This window comes from Diospyros lotus, chromosome 5, assembly GCF_014633365.1.
Source record: "Diospyros lotus cultivar Yz01 chromosome 5, ASM1463336v1, whole genome shotgun sequence".
NCBI lineage: Eukaryota > Viridiplantae > Streptophyta > Magnoliopsida > Ericales > Ebenaceae > Diospyros > Diospyros lotus.
The window spans coordinates 34,973,193-34,992,327 of record NC_068342.1 but is presented as its reverse complement, the minus strand read 5'-3'; the positions used below and the strand labels follow the sequence as shown (position 1 = coordinate 34,992,327).

Below are 19,135 nucleotides of genomic sequence, written 5' to 3'. Positions count from 1 at the left end.
GTAGCTCTATCGTTGCAAATCCTTTTTTGTGGTCGTTCTGATTTAAAAGATTATAAATTTGTGTGTTGTATTCAACTCATTACATGGGGAGTGGTTTCACTTTATGAGGATTTTTATTTATTACATAAATTATGTATGTTTTGTGCTTAATTATTTTATTCCTTGATATTATCAATCCATTAACAAATTACATATTGGACCCAACTTTAAAACCAAAAAATTAAAAAAAAAATTTAAAGCTTATAACAATGTAAATTTACCCATCATTTTCATGTCTGCTGAACAAGTCATGGTTAATGTCACTTTTAAGCAGGAAAATCACAAATGATGGAAGCTTTACTTAATTTGGTGAGTAGAAGAAAGAATCAAAGAAAGAGACTCAAATTATTCAATGGAAAGGAAGAAAATGCGATGAGATCGTTAGGGTCTCCATCAATAACCCCCCATTCAATGGAAAGCAAGAATGTGACGAGATCAGGCTCTGTCTCACCAACCACCTTTTAATTAATTGTGGTTCCTGAGATTTCTTAAAAAGCTTATTAAAATTAGTGATGAACGAAAATGACTTAGAGTTGTCGTTTCAACATTGCTAAAATATTTTTCATTTCGAAAATACTGAAAATAGTCAGAAACGTTTTTCAAGTCATTTTTATAATTTTAGAAACGTTTCGAGAGAGCGTTTCACAATTAACCTAAGTTATCAGAAACGTATTTTTGATTGGAAATGTGTTTCTGGTGATCGAAGCTGATCAGAGATGAAAGCAATTTTGTCTTTGACCAACAAATATATACTTATGTTTTTTCTTTTTCGGTTCTCTTTCTCCACACTTATGCCCTAGCTCTAATTTCTTGTCTGTAGTTCGAAATTCGACTCAATCCTTTCATCGCCATTCTCATGCCCTATGTTGATGTTGTCATTCTCTCTCGTCGTTAATTGCTTGGTGCTTGTGTCGCTATCTATTCAATTGCTCGATCATTTCGCCGATCTCACTCCCTTTGTTGTCGTTTGATGCTCGTGCCATCGTCAATTCGGTTGCTCGATACTCGACTGCTCCCTTTTGTTGCCAATTGCTCGGTGTTCCATTTCCATACTCAATTGCTCTATCACATCATGAATTATTGGATTACTCGTTCTGGGCATGATCGGGTGATTTTTATTTGTAAGTTTATGTTTAATAACTATTTTTTATATTAAAAATTATATTTATAAAATAAAATTATATTTTTTTATTTATACTTTTATTCAAGTTCCTATTTTTTACTTTTAAAAGAAAAAAATATTATTTATTCATTTTTAATTCGTAATAGAAACGTTTCCTTTTTACTACTTCCGTGCAAGCTAGACTAAAAGTGATCCATATCTATTATAATTCACGTGACTAGATCTTGTTCTCTGCTTTTAAGACGCTACATTAACGACAAATCTTGATATTTTCGCAGTGGACATTACCTAAACGACAAATTATCAGAGAGCTGCCCTCAATAATCAATATTCGTACACTTTTTGGGATTGTAAAATAAATTTATACAATAGATTATTGTTCATAGTACGTGTGTGGGGCCTTGTCGTTGGTGGGTCATAAAGATGAGACTCTCCAGCGGCAACCATCTTATCTTTCAAACCAAACATTGCCAATCCCTGACCCACCATTACCTACAATTATTGACTGACTCGATTTGGGAGCTGTTTGGATGCACAGAAAATCCCACATCTCATTGTCTTTTACTTTCACCATCCACTACTTACAACAAGCCAAGTTAAAAACACTTTTTCACCATCCAGTAGAGAGAATTGTCACAACACGAGGAAAAGAACAAAACAAGAGCACAAGGCGCCATCCCTCACCCTCAAAGCCCGTAAGCCCATCAGAAAGACCACAAAGGAGGCCCAAACCAATCATAATTCTATGCCTATTCCAACCTAGAAAGAGGTCCAAACCACTTAGAGTGGAAGGAGGACTGGTAAGACACCAGCAGAAGAAGCACCACCAGCAAGATGGCGACGCCCCACGGCGAACCCCCGGTCTGGCGAGCCGCGGTGTCGCGGTCGGGCCGGAGCGGCCACAAGGTGTACCTGCCGCTGGTAAACCCAGAAAGCACAATGAAGATGAGCAGAATGGGCAGCAAGAGGAGGAAGAGCTGGACGTTGATCATGGAGTGTTGGAGCTGGGCCTTGTAGTTGGTGTATTGAGAGAGGGATAACAAGAAGATGACAATGGCGAAGATGGCTAGCAGTGGCAGCGGCGGGGCGGAGATGGAGGCCAGGGTCTGGCCTGTCCACCCTTGTTTCCATTCTGGACCCCTCCTCTTTGGGTAGAGCCAATCCATCCCTTTGGTTACAACAAAGCCACTCCTTTGTCTCTCTTGCAAGGAGGATATGAACGCTTTATATAAGAGATGGGGTTAAGGAAGAATCTGCTACTTGAATGGTTTGCAATTACTCAAGAAGCTTGTGTCAATATGAGGTGCATGAGACTGAATATTAGTATTAAAAATTATCTTATATATAAAGATTTTATAAGAATATGAATTTAAGAAAGTACTATAGGATTTGGTAGCTTTACTTTAGGGGTGGGCTTTGGCATATATGCCTTGAGTATGGATTCCTCCCATCCTACTTTGGGGTTTGGACTAATGCCCACTCAAAGCAAACTGATTCCCAATCCATAATATCCCATATAGTTAATATGCTACACATATGGTTCTAAATGACACCATTGACAAATTTTTACCCTAGGAAGGATCGGGATATTTAGTCCGATTTGGGACCAAAAATACAATCAGTTCCAGGTGGGGATACTAATATTTTTATAATTTAATAAATTATTATTTTATTAATAAAACATACCACTCTTCCTAATGTATCATCCTTACAAAATTGAACAGAACTCCTATTTTCGAATCACTACACTTTTCTGTTCCCATTTGCCATTGGGCAAGGGAAATGATGATTCGCAATGGAGCTCTTCTATAGGAAGCCTTTGAAATTCGAAGATAGTGCTACTAGAAGCTTCTGAAATAGGAAGAAAGATCAACTGACCTCGCAGTTGAAGTATGAAGTATCAAGTTCTCTAAGCCAGCCATCCACTAGGTTTGGAATGAGAAACTTATTCTGAATATAAGCTCAAGTAACGCCATAAACGTTCGTATAGCTTACCCTATAATGGAAGAAGGTGATATGAAGTCAAGCATAAAACAACTAAAAAGGGGGCATAAGCCATGCACGAAGTTCTCTACTTTGGGTTAGAAAGGAACATTAACCTCTGGTAAAATACTCGGGGCAGCTTGTATGATTAATAACCTACCTTCCCTAGAAAAGTTGAATAGTATGGCATACGATAACCATGCAGGCAGTGCAAAAACAGGATGCAGTTTCAATTGTCATACTCAAGTAAGAACTGGCAAATTATGCAACTGAACGTGTACACCATCTAGTAGGGCATTATTCTGTGAACTTAATATTATTCTTGTTGAAACAGAACCAGCAAAGAGATGCAAGTCAAGTTGTTTATTTATATTTTTCTTGAACTTAATGGCAGGGGAAAAGAATACAAAATGATCAAAATCCCATGAAACTGATCTAGCTCGAGGTTTGTCAAACCGTGATCCCAATGCCATATGTATGCCGGGGTGCCAAAATCACAGTGCATCATCAGGCAGCAACCTTCTTGGAAGTCACAGAATTGACAATGGTTGCAAATTCAGGACCCTGCACCACAGAATCAAACAGACTTGCGTTGAGTACAACAACAATCACTAAGTCTAACTGACTTGTGGTAGGAGAAAAAACAAAATCTTCGGGCTCCTTTTCTCCAACTACTAAATGAATTGCACGGTCCAGCTCAATGATATGCAAACATTGACAGCACCATTATTCAATCTTTTTGGTACAAAATGTAACCTATTGTACAACGTGTGCATAGTGCAGTGGGCAAAAGAACATAATCTAACACATGACATTTTTTTTCCAGCTGACATTACAAACATTTTACTGTATTTTACTTTCATTTATACGTGCAAGAAAACAACTAGTGCATTCTGATAGTATTCTAAAACTTTCTTCCTCTTAAGGTGGAGAAAGGAATATATTCCATCATTTGGTTAAAGGCACTTGTGGTTGGACAACGAAAACAAAAACCCTCCAGAGCCTGTCACTTCTCTTTTGCCCAATGTTAAGACCAATCATTCTTGTCCTCCGTACTACAAGGATCTCAGTGTTTTTTTTTTCCTTCTCTTTTTCAATGAAAATTAGAAGCAATTGAAAAGGCAGCCCATCCCCCCAATGATAGAAAAAGGAAAATCACTACAACCAATAATAAATGCGAGAGGGCTTTCATTGCAGGTTGCACCTTACATCAATCCGAGAACTAAGATATTCTGAATGTGCATCGAGCTTATTGGTCCCCCACTCCCCACTTTCAAAATATTCTTCTCGATATATTATCATTATTCAATTCATATAGAAATACTTAGCATAGTTCAGTACAAGACCTTTTTTTTTTTTTTTGTAATATATGAATGGTACAATACCTTTAACGAAGCACCACCGACAAGAAATCCATCAATATCTTCTTGTTTTGCAAGCTCAGCACAGTTGCCACCATTTACAGACCCTGAAAAAGAAATTCAGATCCCAAATAGTGATTATTAGCAGGAGCAGATAATAACTATATACCTAGAAGGCTAGAAGCGTTCGCACAAATAGGAATGATCACTAGAGCACTCGAGGCTGTGTCACTGAGGTAGCACATGCCAGTGTATGTGCGTGTGTGCGCGTGCGCGCAAGTGAGAGAGAGAGAGAGAGAACAGTTAGGGGATTTCCCTCTAATAGTCATTTCTGCAACTGAGAATGGAAGACAATATATTCAAAAGTACAGTTGTTGCTAGAAAGCAGTTATTAGCATGGTGATGCAAGCATGCAGACAGTGTGGAAGTGTGTCCGCATGTACATGCGCCTGAAGAACAGGGATCAGCTACCACATTCAAGTGACTCAGAGGTGTTGCCAGGCAGCTGTATCTTCATCATCCTCCAGTCTTGGCTACCAAGCCATGAGATGTCCCCTTCCCAGCTGAGGCTACACTCTGACTACAAGCTCAAGGACGGCAGTCCCTGCCACTTATCCTGGAATGCATCTCTTTTATCAGGGGGCTTGGATTGCTCTCTTGGAGATTGTCTAAACCATGTTTTCCCTGGCCTCCTTTTTCTTTTCTTTGCTAAGTATGTCTCTCCTGGTTTCAAGTACAAGAAAGTAGGTATGCTTTCTCCTATTGCATTTAAACCTTTATCAGTTAATTGTTGAGGCCACAGGCCCTTGAATTACAACAAATACAACAATCTCAAGCCTTAATCATGATAGACAGGGTTGGCTACATGAATTCTAGAACTCCATGTGTCCCTATCCATGGCCCTTGAATTCAGCCCAAATGTTCTATTCTGATGTTGCATTTTGATAGTTGAGTAAACACCCAAAGGCTACTTACCACTCTATTGCCTAAAAGAAAAAACAAATAAAAAGGTCCCCAATCAACTAAATGGGAACACAAGTGGCCAAACTGCATCACAGTCACACAGGTGAGAGAGAGGAAGACACTGTATGACCTTAATACGCATCAGAGAGAAGACTGTCATGTATTACATTGAAAATAGTGAAGGCTGTGGGATGTTTCCATATTTTCAAATATAGGGAGATATCACAGATCAGATACTAAAAACTGAAAAATGAACAAGAAGAATGTGTCAACAGACTATTAAAAAGAAGGGAGAAAGAAAAGAAGCATACCTCCATATATTATACGTGTCTTAGAAGCAACTTCTGCTGAAACATTCTTTTTAAGCCAATCACGAACAGCTACATGTACTTCCTGCGCTTGTTGGGGCGTTGCCACTTTACCAGTTCCAATTGCCCATACTGGCTCATATGCAATTACTATGTTATCCCAACTGGGCACAGCATCTGCAAATTGTGGATGTGAATTCCATTGCTAATATAATAAAACTGTTGTGGTTCACAAGAAACCTAGACAGTCAATCTTTGGGTAAAAATCACAAGCAATAAGTTTGCCTGCAAAAGCTTTCATTTGCTGAAAGCAAACATCAAATGTTTTTCCTCCTTCTCTCTGCTCTAACAGTTCTCCAATGCAGGCTATCACTCCGAGACCTTGGCTCAGGGCATAAGCAGCTTTCTTCCCAATAAACTGAAGTCCAAAATTTGTGGTGAGATACAAATACTAATAACCAAGTGACAGAATCTACTAATGTTTTCAAGGTTGATCACAATTTTTTTTATTAAGTTTTACCTGATCATCTTCTCCAATAACGTGTCTTCGCTCAGAATGGCCAAGAATAACCCATTTGCAACCAATATCTTTCAATTGTTCCACACTGAAAATACAAATGTAATTTTGTTAATTGTCTAAAACTGTAAGATTGTATAGCCAGAAATACTTGGTGTATCTAACAGCTCAGCTGCCAAGAATTATAATATAGGTGGTTGATATTATGAGAAATCCACTTCGTGAAAATAATATGATGAATAGGTCTGTCTCCAGTTTTACCCCTCATAGATAGGGGAATCCCTGTTATTGTCAGCAGAAAGGAAACCTTATATCTCTAACCTTTTTTAAGCTTCAAGACCAACAATATATTACTTTTTCTAGGACCAAGGATAATAAGTTACTTGTCTTGGTTTTTTCTTTTTGCTAAATGCCTCAGTTTTTACTATAATAAAACTAAGTGTGTTTCTTTTCTTGGGACCAAGGAAATTAAGTTACTCAGACTGGTTTTTAGCCTAGCAAAACTAACAAAATTCTCACAATTGAATTAAACCTCAGTAAGGAACACTAGTTTCCAACTCTGAAGTATACATAGGATGGGAAGTGCAACCAATACTAACTAATCAAGAAAAAAACATGCTAACCTGATTTCTCCTGTGAAAGCCCCACCCTTTCCAGTCCAAGAATTTTGAGCAGATATCTCAATCCTATCTGTCAATGAGTTCTTTACCAGGTCGATGTAAACAAAGGGAGGTGCAACAACAACATCTGTCAAATCAAATCATATTGAGACTTCGATATTTTTTGAATTTAAACGTGTAAACAATGTAACAGTGACAAATGAATTCAACTATGTGAATAACATGATATTATGCAACACAGAAAAGGTCAGTTAAACCACAAAAGGGTTCAAAAGGAAAAGCTCCCCCCCCCCCCAAAAAAAAAAAAAAAAAAAAAAAAAAACAGACAGTCTGTTATTTGAATTGGCTTCTTGAAACACCATGAGTTCTTATTCAAAAATTCTAGTTGAAGTTGACTTTTGGGTTCATGGGATCAAGTAATATACCCAAGACCTCCCTAGAAAACTATATTGGGTCATGACAAACTCCTCTCCTTTAATTCTTGGCATCCTTGCTAGACCAGAAATCTCATGTCTCAATCTGACCCAAATTAGTCTCAAAACACTTTTTTGGCATGCACCACAAGTCCTCACCTAAAAGTGCTAGATGAAGGTGGCTTCATAGGATGAAGGCTGTTTAGTTGTGGAAAATGATTTGCAGTTTTCTATCTTTAATTTTTCTATAAGATCTCTAGTTTTTATTTTCATAGAAAATTTGAAAAACACATTCAAATGTTAGAAATTCAAAAAACTAATTCCAATCTAGAAATTTGGATGCTTGTTCAAAAAAGGGAGAGATGTTTTAATTTCTTTCATGTAGCTTGTGTTAGAGAAAGAGATGGAGATTATTTGGGAAAATTTTTGAAAAACCTCATTTTCCAAATCTCCAAATTAGCAAGGAAAACTCAGAAAACTCATTTTAGGAGTTTCCCAAGCTTAATTCAAATTTGGAAAACCATGTTTTCCAAATCTCCATTTTCTATTTTGAAAATTTTTGTATTTGAACAAGTTTTCTTATTTTCTATTTTCTGCGGAATGATTTTCTGTTTTCTACAACTATGAATCCCCTAATATACCCAAGACATTCCCAATGGACTACCAATGCAGGGTTGAGTCATGGCACTTATGTTGATTTCTCACATAAAATAACTTTGCCAGTCAACATTTTTGGCTACTTCCATTAAACTTAGTGACTCCTAAAGTGATATGAAGTGACATGATCATACTTACTACCTAGCAACTAATACTGGCCCTTGGTAACAGATAAAAATGAACTTACTGCAATAAGACAAAATATAAAAGCTAGACGAACGATATTTTTGGAAAGTAAGAAATTTCAAATGAATATAAAGAATTGAATGAAAAAACATAAAATCAAAAAGATATAAGGAAATTTCATTTTCTTTTTGCCAGAAAGCCTTGCCTATTCCTTTGTTACATTTCTTATGCAATATTCTTTAGTTAGAATTATTCTTCTGTTAACTTCTTCCAAATCATTATTAATTTTCCTGCAAATACTTATATTGCAGGCAACTAAAGCTTTTCCACATTTACAAATGAAAAAGAAAATAAAAAGAAAAACTGAGTTGTAGACAAGTGATGGAGCTGGGAAATTGTTTTAAGGGGCAATTGAAAACCTAAAGATTGAATTGGCAGGTAAGTATCATTGAAGAAGATGACTAACATTGGGTTAATGCCCCTATGCATGTCATGATGCATCTTCTCTTTCCCTTGTTGATTTCTAATGTATAGATGTGTCACCACCTCGATCATATTTGCTTTAATAAATAAACCATATGTATGATGGATAAAAAAGTGCCAAAAAAAGAGTCCCATACTTTACATCCAAAACCTACAGCCTCTCTATTTATAGACATAGAAAAGTGTCCATAATGAATAAAAAATAATAAGAAAAAAGGAAAAAAGAATACTCAGTCTCAAGCAGAAAAAACAAGGTATACGACAATTGGCCCCTTCAATGTATGGTTTGACAGGTCAACAACCTAAAAGCATGGCTTACCTTAAGCCAAGTAACAAGCAGATTAGTGATCAAAGATTAGTGATCCCCTCTCTTAAAAGGCCAAGCACTAACCAGCAATACTGAATAGATATGGCACTGTGGAGGGTGGATGCAATAAATGACTCATGACCAGAAACTGGATTGTTGTGGAGGCTTGAGTGGTTAAAAAGTATCCATTATGCAATTCATTAGCAATACCACCAAAGTTTACAGAGGAGCATCTACATTTGGTTGTTTAGGTAAGTGTACTTGTAAAGGAATCAGTCTACAAAATAAGTAGAAGAAGAAAGGGGTGGCCTTCAATCTGTGCATGTAGCACCAAGACCAAGGGCAGGGGCACAGGGTTGGATGTGGAGTCAGTAGACCCTACAAAATTAAGGGGCCTGTTCTATATTTCCAAACACTTGGGAAGTTCTTCATCACTGATTGCTCCTAACTATTTTTTCCTTTGACACTATAGAATACACAAAAGTAGGGGTGAATCAATCTTAAATATCAGAAGGCAATGGAAACACATATTTCTGAACTATGAAGGCTTTGGATTCTAATGCATAATGCCCATCGGTGATGAAATATCAGTGAGAAAGTTCCTTGAAGTCCTGAAAATTGAATACCCTGCTTTTAAACGAAGTAGGGCCACATAATTCATGCTCAATTGTGGAAGAATAAAAACATAACCAATTAATCACAAACTTCTAACTCTCCAGAGTTGTAAATAATCCTGTAGTCTAAAAAACTGTGCTTTGATGAACTGAGGTCCAATAAGCTTAGCCCCTCTGGGATGCTTGCCTTGAAACTTAGGTACATAAAACCAAGAATATCTTAACAATCTCATCAAAGATGCCATTGATATTTATTGTTTTAATAAAGGAATTATTGGATAGGCAAGAGTGACTTACCAACATCAGGCTCCAATTTTGCACTGTTCAAGTCAGAGACAAGCTTAGTGATAGATTCCTTTGACCCATTCTATATAAAATGGAAGAAGAATCAATAGAAGATATTACAGCCCAAAAGTTAGAAAGAATAGCAATGCCTATAGTTTCTACAATATTCATCAGCGGATAATCACATATCAGAATGTGATGCTCAACTGATGCAGAACCCAAAAGAACATGAACAAACTAGAAACTTAATCAATAAACTCAAGTTAAATATCTCAATAATATCAAAGGTCAAAAGCTACCTTCAATTATATCCTAAATTACTATATATAGGCAACCAATAATCATAATCCTACCTTAATTAGGATTCCATAATTCTACTCTAATTAGGATTCAAATGGAACCTACTAACTAAAGGAAACCAAAAAAAATAGGAAACAAGTGAAAATAAGGAATAAAGAAAAGAATTAAAATAAACAAGACTAATTCCTATTTCTAGCCTAGATTTGCAAAATATTTGCTTTTACGTCCTCCATCATCAACACTTGCACATGTAGTCTTTACATTAAAATTCATGTTAAAGTGCTATAAAAATCTTGGAATGAAGGGGAGGACAAATGAAACAGACATAAGTTTCAAGCAAAAGAAGCCATAACAAACATCACTATCAATGTGTTTTTTCATGATAAGAAAAAGATTTCCCCAAGCATATGGTGCATGACGCAAAAGAAATAATTACATCTTGTGCCACAACAGAGAATCAGCTCATTCCCCCACCCCACCCCCCAAGTTTAGTCCCTGAAACTCTCCTATAGTATGCTTCCTATTCCTAGAACTTTTCTTCCAAAAATATCCCAAGATGCTCAAACCATTACTATTTCATGAAAAATCATAACTAAGAAAACTCAACTTAAACCCATTAAACATAGACTAAAAGAAAGATAACCAGTTTAGTTGCTGCATTCATTTTTTAAGAAAGTTCAAAAACCCTACTCACATGTCTTCTTGCCCCCCTAACTTCATTATCCACCCCCAGCTCCAAACCTACAAAGGCTTCTGGCAGATGTCCCTATGCAGTTGGGGTGTTAACTGACCAAGTGACTTCCTAGCAATTGGGGGTCTCAACCAAAAAGTAAAGGTGGGGTGGTGTCTTGCAAGGCACATGGCTGCCATGTGACCTGTGCTTATATATAGAAGGCTGTGGGTTTGATTTTCCAAGCTAGACCCTTTGTAATCTCAGCTGATTAATAAAGCTTGGGAAGGTTGCCCTGTAATTGTGGTGTCCTCAAGTTGCACTTGTGCATTGTTTGTGACTGTTTGGCTGAGACTAAGAGGAAATCCTAGTATCATTGAAGGCAGATTGTCCCAGTGACAGTAAAAGAAAAATAAAGAAAGAGGACCCAACCTAACACAGACATATGTATGTTACAGCATGAACGTGCCAGTTCAAGCCTGAGGTGCAACTGCAGCCAAATCTTAGGCTTGCATCGGCTTGACCCAACCTAGCACCTACATTGGATGACAACTGGTAATGGCCTTTGAAAAAATTCCTTCAGCCTTCAGGTAATGTTGAAAAGATTAATCAAAATACACTTAACAGGTTCTTTGTAATCACAAGGTTTCAAGTTCAAATTAGAACAAACTAATTGAAGAAGAGCCCATGCTATCTTTTTCACTTTATCTTACTTTTTAGATAGATAAAACTAGAAGATATAACTTGTAAGAATTATCTTATTGGTTCTAACTAAAACATGTTTATTCTAATGGTTTCTTTCCTGATTGTGTAAAGACCAACCATATTATTAATTTTAAAGAATTATATCTTATTCTATGACTTGTGACTTGTGACTTGTCTTGCTTATGTCCGAGTATGTCCTGAGAAAACCTATACAGTGGGTACGATTAAAAAAGGAAGCATCATCTATCATGCATTACCTCCAGTAATGGAAGATCAAAAAATCACATTGATACCTTGTAGCATCTCTTCAATATTGAAATGGACTTTCTTTTGGCTTCCTACTCAAATTGGGAGCTTCTAAAGATTTTTGATAATCAAAATATCATTTATTGCCTTCACTTGCGAAAGGATGTACACTTAGGTTGATTTGTTGTGATATCTCATTCTGTACAGTATATACCTATAAGGAGAACAATTAAGGGTATTCTGGAAGGCATAGCTACCTTAGTTGTCTTAAAGTCCTGACTGAATCAAGAAGTTTTTACTCTTCCATTTTCATAACACCAGAAACGGAATTTGATCTCCACTAAGGAGGTATCCAGAATGCCCATAAAGACAATAATTTGAAAATTTCAGTAATGTAAGTAAGATATATCATTTGTGACATCTGTGGGAAAAAGAAAAAGATACTTACACATTTCCAATTGCCACCAACAAAGAACTGCAAGCAAAAGAAAGGCAAACTATCAAATTGTGATTAGTAAAATGGGGAAAATTGTATGATGTAAGAGGAAAACAACATCAAAGGCCAGCAATTAAAGATGGACATTGTAATTAAGATAACATTATGGCATGCATGCAAGACAAAGATTGAAACAGACCAAACACTTGAATAGAAGATGGGAAAGTGTCTTGGGCCTCTTGGCAAGGACAAAACAGCAGAATGAATGCACACTATTCATTCGTTAGATCTTAAGCCTGAAAGCGAAGGCATAAAAGCCGTCAAGGAATCAGCATTATCTGTGTTAGAGAAGTGCATGCATCACAGTGAGTGCATTCGTATGCTTGTGTCCTTCATGCGATTATTTGCATGCATTAGGCAGAGTGAACAGTATGTACCTAAGGATAATTTATCAAGAAAGGCACTGCTAGTAAGTTACAGGATAAGCCTAAGTTGAATATATTTAGGTAAAGGTGGGCACCTAAGCTTGCAAAGAAGATGTCTGGAAATATTTAATTCCCAGAAATGATGAAAGTTAATCACCAACTTCCCATCAAAGCTTGAACCTCCTCCAAAGCTTCAAACTAAGGAACCTTGAATTGGAAACAGCAACTAATTTTCTGAGGTTCAAATCACCACATTATTTCTCCATGGATCAAAAATCATCCCCCCCCCCCCCCCCCCCCCGGCGTGCGGCTTCCTATCTCTCTACACTTTGCACCTTACACCTATCCGTCAGTTGGGCATGCTCCTAATTGAACCAACTTTATCTTTTGACACCCTCTTTTTGTTGAAATATGAGTGGTATTTCAAATGGACTATAGTGTCTTTGTCCCACATTGGTTGGAGAGAAACCTCTCTTCTTTTTATATAGATTGAGTCTGCATGGGCTTATGAAAGCTGTGAGAGAGTTGGGTCTTGCGTGCATGAGATTGGGCCAACCCAAGGCAAAATCGAGGATTCCCCCCCCCCCCCCCCGGGGGGCGAATTAGAGTGCATATTGCAACCTTTTGTTCGATTTTTCCTTTTTTGACCTTACCCGAGAATGATTTGAATTAGTCTTCAACCATTGAGAGAGAACAGGTCTCTGCTAACCAATTCTTTTCCTTTATCCTTTGAACCAGTCTTCCAACTGCCCATTTTTCCTCTCAACGGTCACTTTCCTCTCCTATAAAAGCAGCTTCTTTCTGCACTTGTGAGCCACAAAACCCATTGGCCTTTCTCTTCATTCCTCCTCAAGCTGTTATACAGTCATTTTGTTGGGTTCATACACTGTTTCTTGCTCTTCTTTTTCCCTAAGACTTGTGAGTGCACATGAGTTTTGAAGAGTTTGTTGTATCCAGGGGATAGCCACCGAAGCCTTTGCACCATTTATGAGGGGTGGAAACTATCCTTAAGCCTAGTCACGCTTACTATCACGCCTCAAGCTTCCAGCATTTACTGCCCACCCTTGCCAACTTAAGAACAACATTCTTTAAGGAGAGTCACAGACGCCTCTTTTCACATCGCCGCCATTAACCATGCTATCGTCGATCATACCCATGTCGCTGGTGCCATTGCAGTCTGTTAGAATGTTGTCTTAAGTAGATCCAGATTTTTCAGCAGTTAAATGAGTCGGTTTAGTGGGTTTAGTCAGGCGGTTACTCAGCTTTGTAATTAATATTAAGTTTGAGGGTAAAATCGGGAATGTCTAATCTTATTATAAGCCTTAGAGATTATCGCTTATTAATCTATAAACAGGACAGGGGTCTAGGCTTAAGTTATGTTGCTCATTTTCTCATGAGGAAGTTTAGAAGAGAAAAGGCTATGTGTTCAAGAAATAGTCTTTGTAATCTTGGAAAGACTTGTAATCGTGAGGGCAAGTTTGTACTGCTATCATTCTGAATTAAAGAGGCTGCTATCGGGAGGCTTTAAGAGGCTGGATGTAGGGTTGTTCTAAGGGCGATTCGAACCAGGATAAACTGCTTGTGTTCTTCTTGTGGTTTGGTTTTATTTTCTGTCACATTCTGTTTTCATTATCATTCATTTGTTTCTATTATCATTGGAATCTGAGTGTGTGCGCAAGGGTGAGGTAGTGGATTCCGTCCAAGAAATCTAATTCTAAGTGCTCCTAAGTTAACATAGTCGATCACACCACTACCGATGCCACTGCTAGTGCTGTTGTAGCAAACCATGTCATCCCTCCTACTATCGACCATGTCGATGGATCACTGTCATCTACTATGCCTTTTGTGCTTCTTTTAATCCCACCTATGCAATATGCAAAGCCATTTCCCGATGTGTCCAAGATCGAATTGTTTGATGGAAACAACTTCAAAAGATGGCAAGAGAGGGTTCATTCAATCCTTGATGTTCACAGTGTGGCATATGCACTTATTGAATCCAAGCCTAATGAAGTTAGTGTTGATGCCAAACTGTTGGACCATTGGACGTATGCAAATAAGATATGTAGGCACACGATAATTAGTACATTATCTAATGAACTATTTGATGTCTACTGTCCCTATAAGGAAGCGAAGAAAATTTGGGATTCCATGAATGCTAAGTACACAACTGAAGATGTTGGGAAACAAAAGTTCATGATTGGAAAGTTCTATCGATGGGAAATGGTGGATGACAAGGAAATCAAGGTTCAAATCAACGAGTACCACAAGCTTTTAGAGGACTTGAAAGGTGAAAACATCATGTTGCAAAAAGAATTTGTAGCCAGTCTACTCATTGAAAAATTGCCCGAATCATAGAACGACTACAAAAACCAACTCAAGCACAAGCACAAACAACTGTCACCTGAAGACCAAGTTGTACACATCATCATTGAAGAAACAAACCACAAAAGGATACAATCTGCAAGGGCAAAGGAATGGCATCCAAGGCTAACTTAGTACACGGTAAACCTCAAAATCCCAACAAAAGGCATGAACACACACAAAAAAAAAAAAAAATTAATTATAAGCCTAAAGCAAATAATCCCAGTTTCAAGAAAAAGAAAGGTTCTTGCTTTGTTTGTGGAAAACCAGGGCACCATGCACCTCAGTGTAAAAAGAGAGTGAGAAATGACAATCCTACTCAACCAAAAGAAAATTTGGTTGAAGCAGATGATATTATTGTCGCGGTCATTTCTCAAGCCAATATTGTGGCCAATGTGAAAGATTTGGTGGTAGACTCTAAGGCTACCAAGCACATATGTACAAATAAAAGTGTTTTTTCCTGTTACATTCCGGTAAGAGAAGGAGAAGGAGAAGAAACAATTTATCTTGGTGATTCATGAACTACGCTAATTCTTGGAAAAGGGAAGATTCTTCTCAAACTCACATTTGACAAAACTCTAGCTTTGATTAATGTACTTCATGTTCCAAATATTAGAGCTAACTTGGTCTCTGTATCTTTGTCAAGCAAGGTTGGGGTTAAAGTGTCATTTGAATGACCAAAAATAATACTTTTATGGGCAAAGGCTATTGAAATCAGGGTTTTTTTGTACTTAATGTTTCTGAAATAATTAATGAGAATGCTACTTCTTTTGTTTACATGCTTGATTCCATTTATATGTGGCATGCTACATTAGGACATGTTAGTATTTCATACATTAAGAAAATGTAATCTCTTGGACTCATAACTAAAATAAATAGTTCTTGTTTGAATAAATGTGAGATATGTGCAGAAGCTAAATTAACTAAGAAAACCTGTGCTTCTACTCAAAGAGAATCTAAACTCTTAAGCTTAATTCATATTGATGTAGGGGATTTAAAACAAACCATGACTAGAGGAGGCAAGAAATATTATGTCGCATTTATAGATGATTGTTCTAGATATGCAAAAGTATATTTAATGAGAAATAAAGATGAGGCCTTTAGCATGCTTCTTCTATACAAAGAAGAAGTAGAGAATCAATTGAATAAAGGAATAAAAAGAGTTAGGTCAGACAGAGAAGGTGAATATGTTTTATTTAATGACTTCTGTGAGAAAGAAGGAATAATTTATGAGATTACTCCCCCTTATTCTCCTAAATCAAATGGCATAGCAAAAAAAAAATAAAAATAGAACTTTAAAAGAAATGATGAATTCCATGCTTGTTAGTTCTAATGCGCTTGATAATCTTTAGGGGGAAGCAATTTTGTCATCTAATCATCTACAAAATAGGATTCCTTACAAGAAAACTGGTAAGACACCTTTTTGATTTATGGAAAGGTTATACTCCTAACTTGAAATATTTGAAAGTGTGGGGGTGTCTTGCAAAAGTTATGCTTTCTGATTCTAAGAAAAGAAAAATAGGGTAAAAAACATCTGATTGCATGTTTATTGATTATGCTAAACATAGTGCTGCAAATAGGTTGCTTGTATTGAGAAGTGATATGCTTGATTGCAATACTATAGTTGAAACAAAGAATGTTGAATTCTTTGAAAATATTTTTCCATTAAAATTTGAAAGAATTACGTATACACCATCTCTTAAAAATGTCTCTAAAAACATAAATGAAGAGTTTAGGAGGAATAGGAGATTAAGAAAGGAAAATTCCTTTGGAGATGATTTTTACACCTATCTTATTGATAATGATCCTTTAACTTATTGTGATGCTATATCTTCTCATGATAAATTGTTTTGGGAGAAAGTAATAAAAGATGAGATTGACTCCATTTTACAAAATAAAACTAGGGAATTAGTTGATTTACCTACTGGAGCTAAACCCATTAGCTGTAAATGAATTTTTAAAAGGAAATTTAATCTTGATGGTTTTATTGACAAGTATAAGGTTAGATTAGTAGCTAAATGCTTCACTCAAAAACAAAATATTGATTATTTTGATACATTTGCTCCAATAACTAGAATTTCATCTATACATGTTTTAATTGACTTAGCTTCAATTTACAAACTTTATATTCACCAAATGGATGTTAAAACTACATTTTTAAATGGAAATTTAGAGGAAGAGATTTACAAGGTGCAAATTGAAGGTTGTGTTATCCTTGGTCAAGAAAATAAAGTTTGTAAACTGCTTATGTAACATCTTGCATTGAGCGATAGGAAGGACCGGATCAACTTACCCTAATGGGCCTACGCGAACTTCCCAGGAGTCACCCATCCTTGAGCTACCTTAGCTCAAACACGTTTAACCTTGGAGTTCTTTATCCACATTCAGCTCAAAAAGTATCAAACTGGTGTTGTTTTATTCCTTATTATCTCTAGAATCCTTTTTTGGACCTGACCTTGAGCTCTCGGGGTATTACATTCTCCCCCTTGAGCATATGACGTCTTCGTCATGTGAACTTACAATTGATCCCGGATCTTCTCCCCTTTGGAGGCTGCCATTTTAGAAACCTGTCAGGAGTCGCTCCATGTTTAGGCCCTCACGTCTCGGCGCCACTCCCCACCCTCATTGGACTACCTTCACCAAGGGTCAGCTTTGATACCACCTGTAACATCCCGCATCGAGCGATAGGAAGGACCAGATCAACTTACTCTAATGGGACTACGCAAACTTCCCAGCAGTCACCCATCTTTAAACTACCCTAGCTCAAGCAAGTTTAATCTGAGAGTTCTTTATTCACATTCAGCGCAAAAGGTATCCAACTAGTATTGTTTCCTTCTTTACTATCCTAGATATATATACTACCTTCTCTAGAATTCTTTCTTGGACCTGACCTTGGGCTCTCGGGGTATTACAGCTTAAATTCTTATATGGATTAAAGTTAGCACCTAAATAATGGCATGAAAAGTTTGATCAAGTTTTGACAAGCGATGGTTTTTCTTTTGTTGAAGTAGATAAATGTGTATACACAAAATTCATTGATAATGAATGTGTAATTATAAGTTTGTATGTGGATGATATTCTTATTTTTGGTACTTGTGATGCAAATAGTGCATAGTATTAAAAGTTTTTTAGCTTCCAAATTTGATACGAAAGACATGGGTGAAGCTAGTGTCATTTTGGGTGTTAAGATCAAAAGGAGTAATGATGGTATTATGTTGTCACAAGAACATTATATTGAGAACTTCTTAAGAAGTTTGTCACAATAGTTATTCCTTCCGCCAGAAAGTGGTAGAGTCACCCTTCCCCATTCATTTGAAAATATAGGAAGAAAATTTACAGGCATTCTGGACGATTCGCATTCATTTTCGACTACAAGAAAACGCCCAGTATCTTGTGACTGAAACAAGTTAATCGAACAAACAAAAAGGACATTTCAATTAATTCGACGAATAAACGACAGATCCAGACGAAGAGCTGAAAGGAGAGCACCTTTCCGGAACCGGCCATGGAGACGACGGCTCTGCAACCTTTCCGCGAAGAGGCGAGACGGAGATGCGAATCGACGCGCTGGAAGAGAGATTGAGTGGAGGAAGCGAGGGAGAGAGAGTGGTCGAGCTTGAAGCAAGATCGGCGCAGGCCGGAGAAGCTAGGGCAGTACGAAGGCTGCGATTTGGGACCGGAAATTTGCGAGGCGAGAGATGTGGATGCAACGGCCATGGGAACGCAGGCTCGGTCTCTCAGTAAACACGACGAAAGGTGACCGTTGGAGGATCCTCTCCGAAATCTCTGGACCAGAATGCTATATCGGCTGCGCTTTACTATCAGCTGGAGCTTTACTATTAGCTGAATATGTGGCGTTGTGTTTTATGGCCATCCACCGGACCGGATGCCGACGCGTATCCACGCCTGTTTGCTGCGCGTCTACTCCACGCCGCTAGATTCAAACATTCAATCATCTAACTACTACTTTTTTTTTTTTTTTGTTAATGTTAGTTAGAAGGGTGGTTGGGGTTTGAGTTTGTTTAAATTTATTTATTTAATTAAATAAAGAAGTTTGAACTTTTTAAATTTTTAAGTTTAATTAGTAAAATGAATTTGAGTTTTGAAGTTGATGGTACTAAACTCATTTGAGTATTTATTTACAGACTTTATTGATTGTAGCCACATTTATAGTTTATTTATAGGTTCGCATG

General features: G+C 37.2%; 2 protein-coding genes across 2 annotated transcripts; both read right to left on the bottom strand.

The window, feature by feature from the left end:
- Nucleotides 1–1,756: 1,756 nt before the first annotated feature.
- Nucleotides 1,757–3,229, bottom strand: LOC127801747 (uncharacterized). Its single transcript, XM_052337124.1, has one exon. The coding sequence runs from the start codon at nucleotides 2,326–2,328 to the stop codon at nucleotides 1,912–1,914; it is 417 nt and encodes a 138-aa protein (XP_052193084.1). The 5' UTR covers nucleotides 2,329–3,229; the 3' UTR covers nucleotides 1,757–1,911.
- A 125-nt stretch (nucleotides 3,230–3,354) lies between these two features.
- Nucleotides 3,355–18,780, bottom strand: LOC127801746 (triosephosphate isomerase, chloroplastic). The gene is made up of 9 exons (XM_052337123.1): nucleotides 18,432–18,780; nucleotides 12,169–12,195; nucleotides 9,812–9,881; nucleotides 6,918–7,041; nucleotides 6,298–6,382; nucleotides 6,063–6,195; nucleotides 5,781–5,954; nucleotides 4,531–4,613; nucleotides 3,355–3,709 (listed from the first exon to the last, which is right to left on the bottom strand). Exons 1-9 carry the CDS (start codon nucleotides 18,657–18,659, stop codon nucleotides 3,653–3,655), a joined length of 981 nt encoding a protein of 326 aa, XP_052193083.1. The 5' UTR covers nucleotides 18,660–18,780; the 3' UTR covers nucleotides 3,355–3,652.
- Between the last annotated feature and the right edge of the window lie 355 nt (nucleotides 18,781–19,135).

Coding starts and splice junctions, on each gene's coding strand:
- LOC127801747 (XM_052337124.1), bottom strand. CDS start 2,328: ATGGATTGGCTCTACCCAAAGAGGAGGGGTCCAGAATGGAAACAAGGG.
- LOC127801746 (XM_052337123.1), bottom strand. CDS start 18,659: ATGGCCGTTGCATCCACATCTCTCGCCTCGCAAATTTCCGGTCCCAAA. Junction 6,196..6,297: donor TTATTGGAGAAGATGATCAG/GTAAAACTTAAT, acceptor TTTGGACTTCAG/TTTATTGGGAAGAAAGCTGC. Junction 5,955..6,062: donor GCAAATGAAAGCTTTTGCAG/GCAAACTTATTG, acceptor CACAATTTGCAG/ATGCTGTGCCCAGTTGGGAT.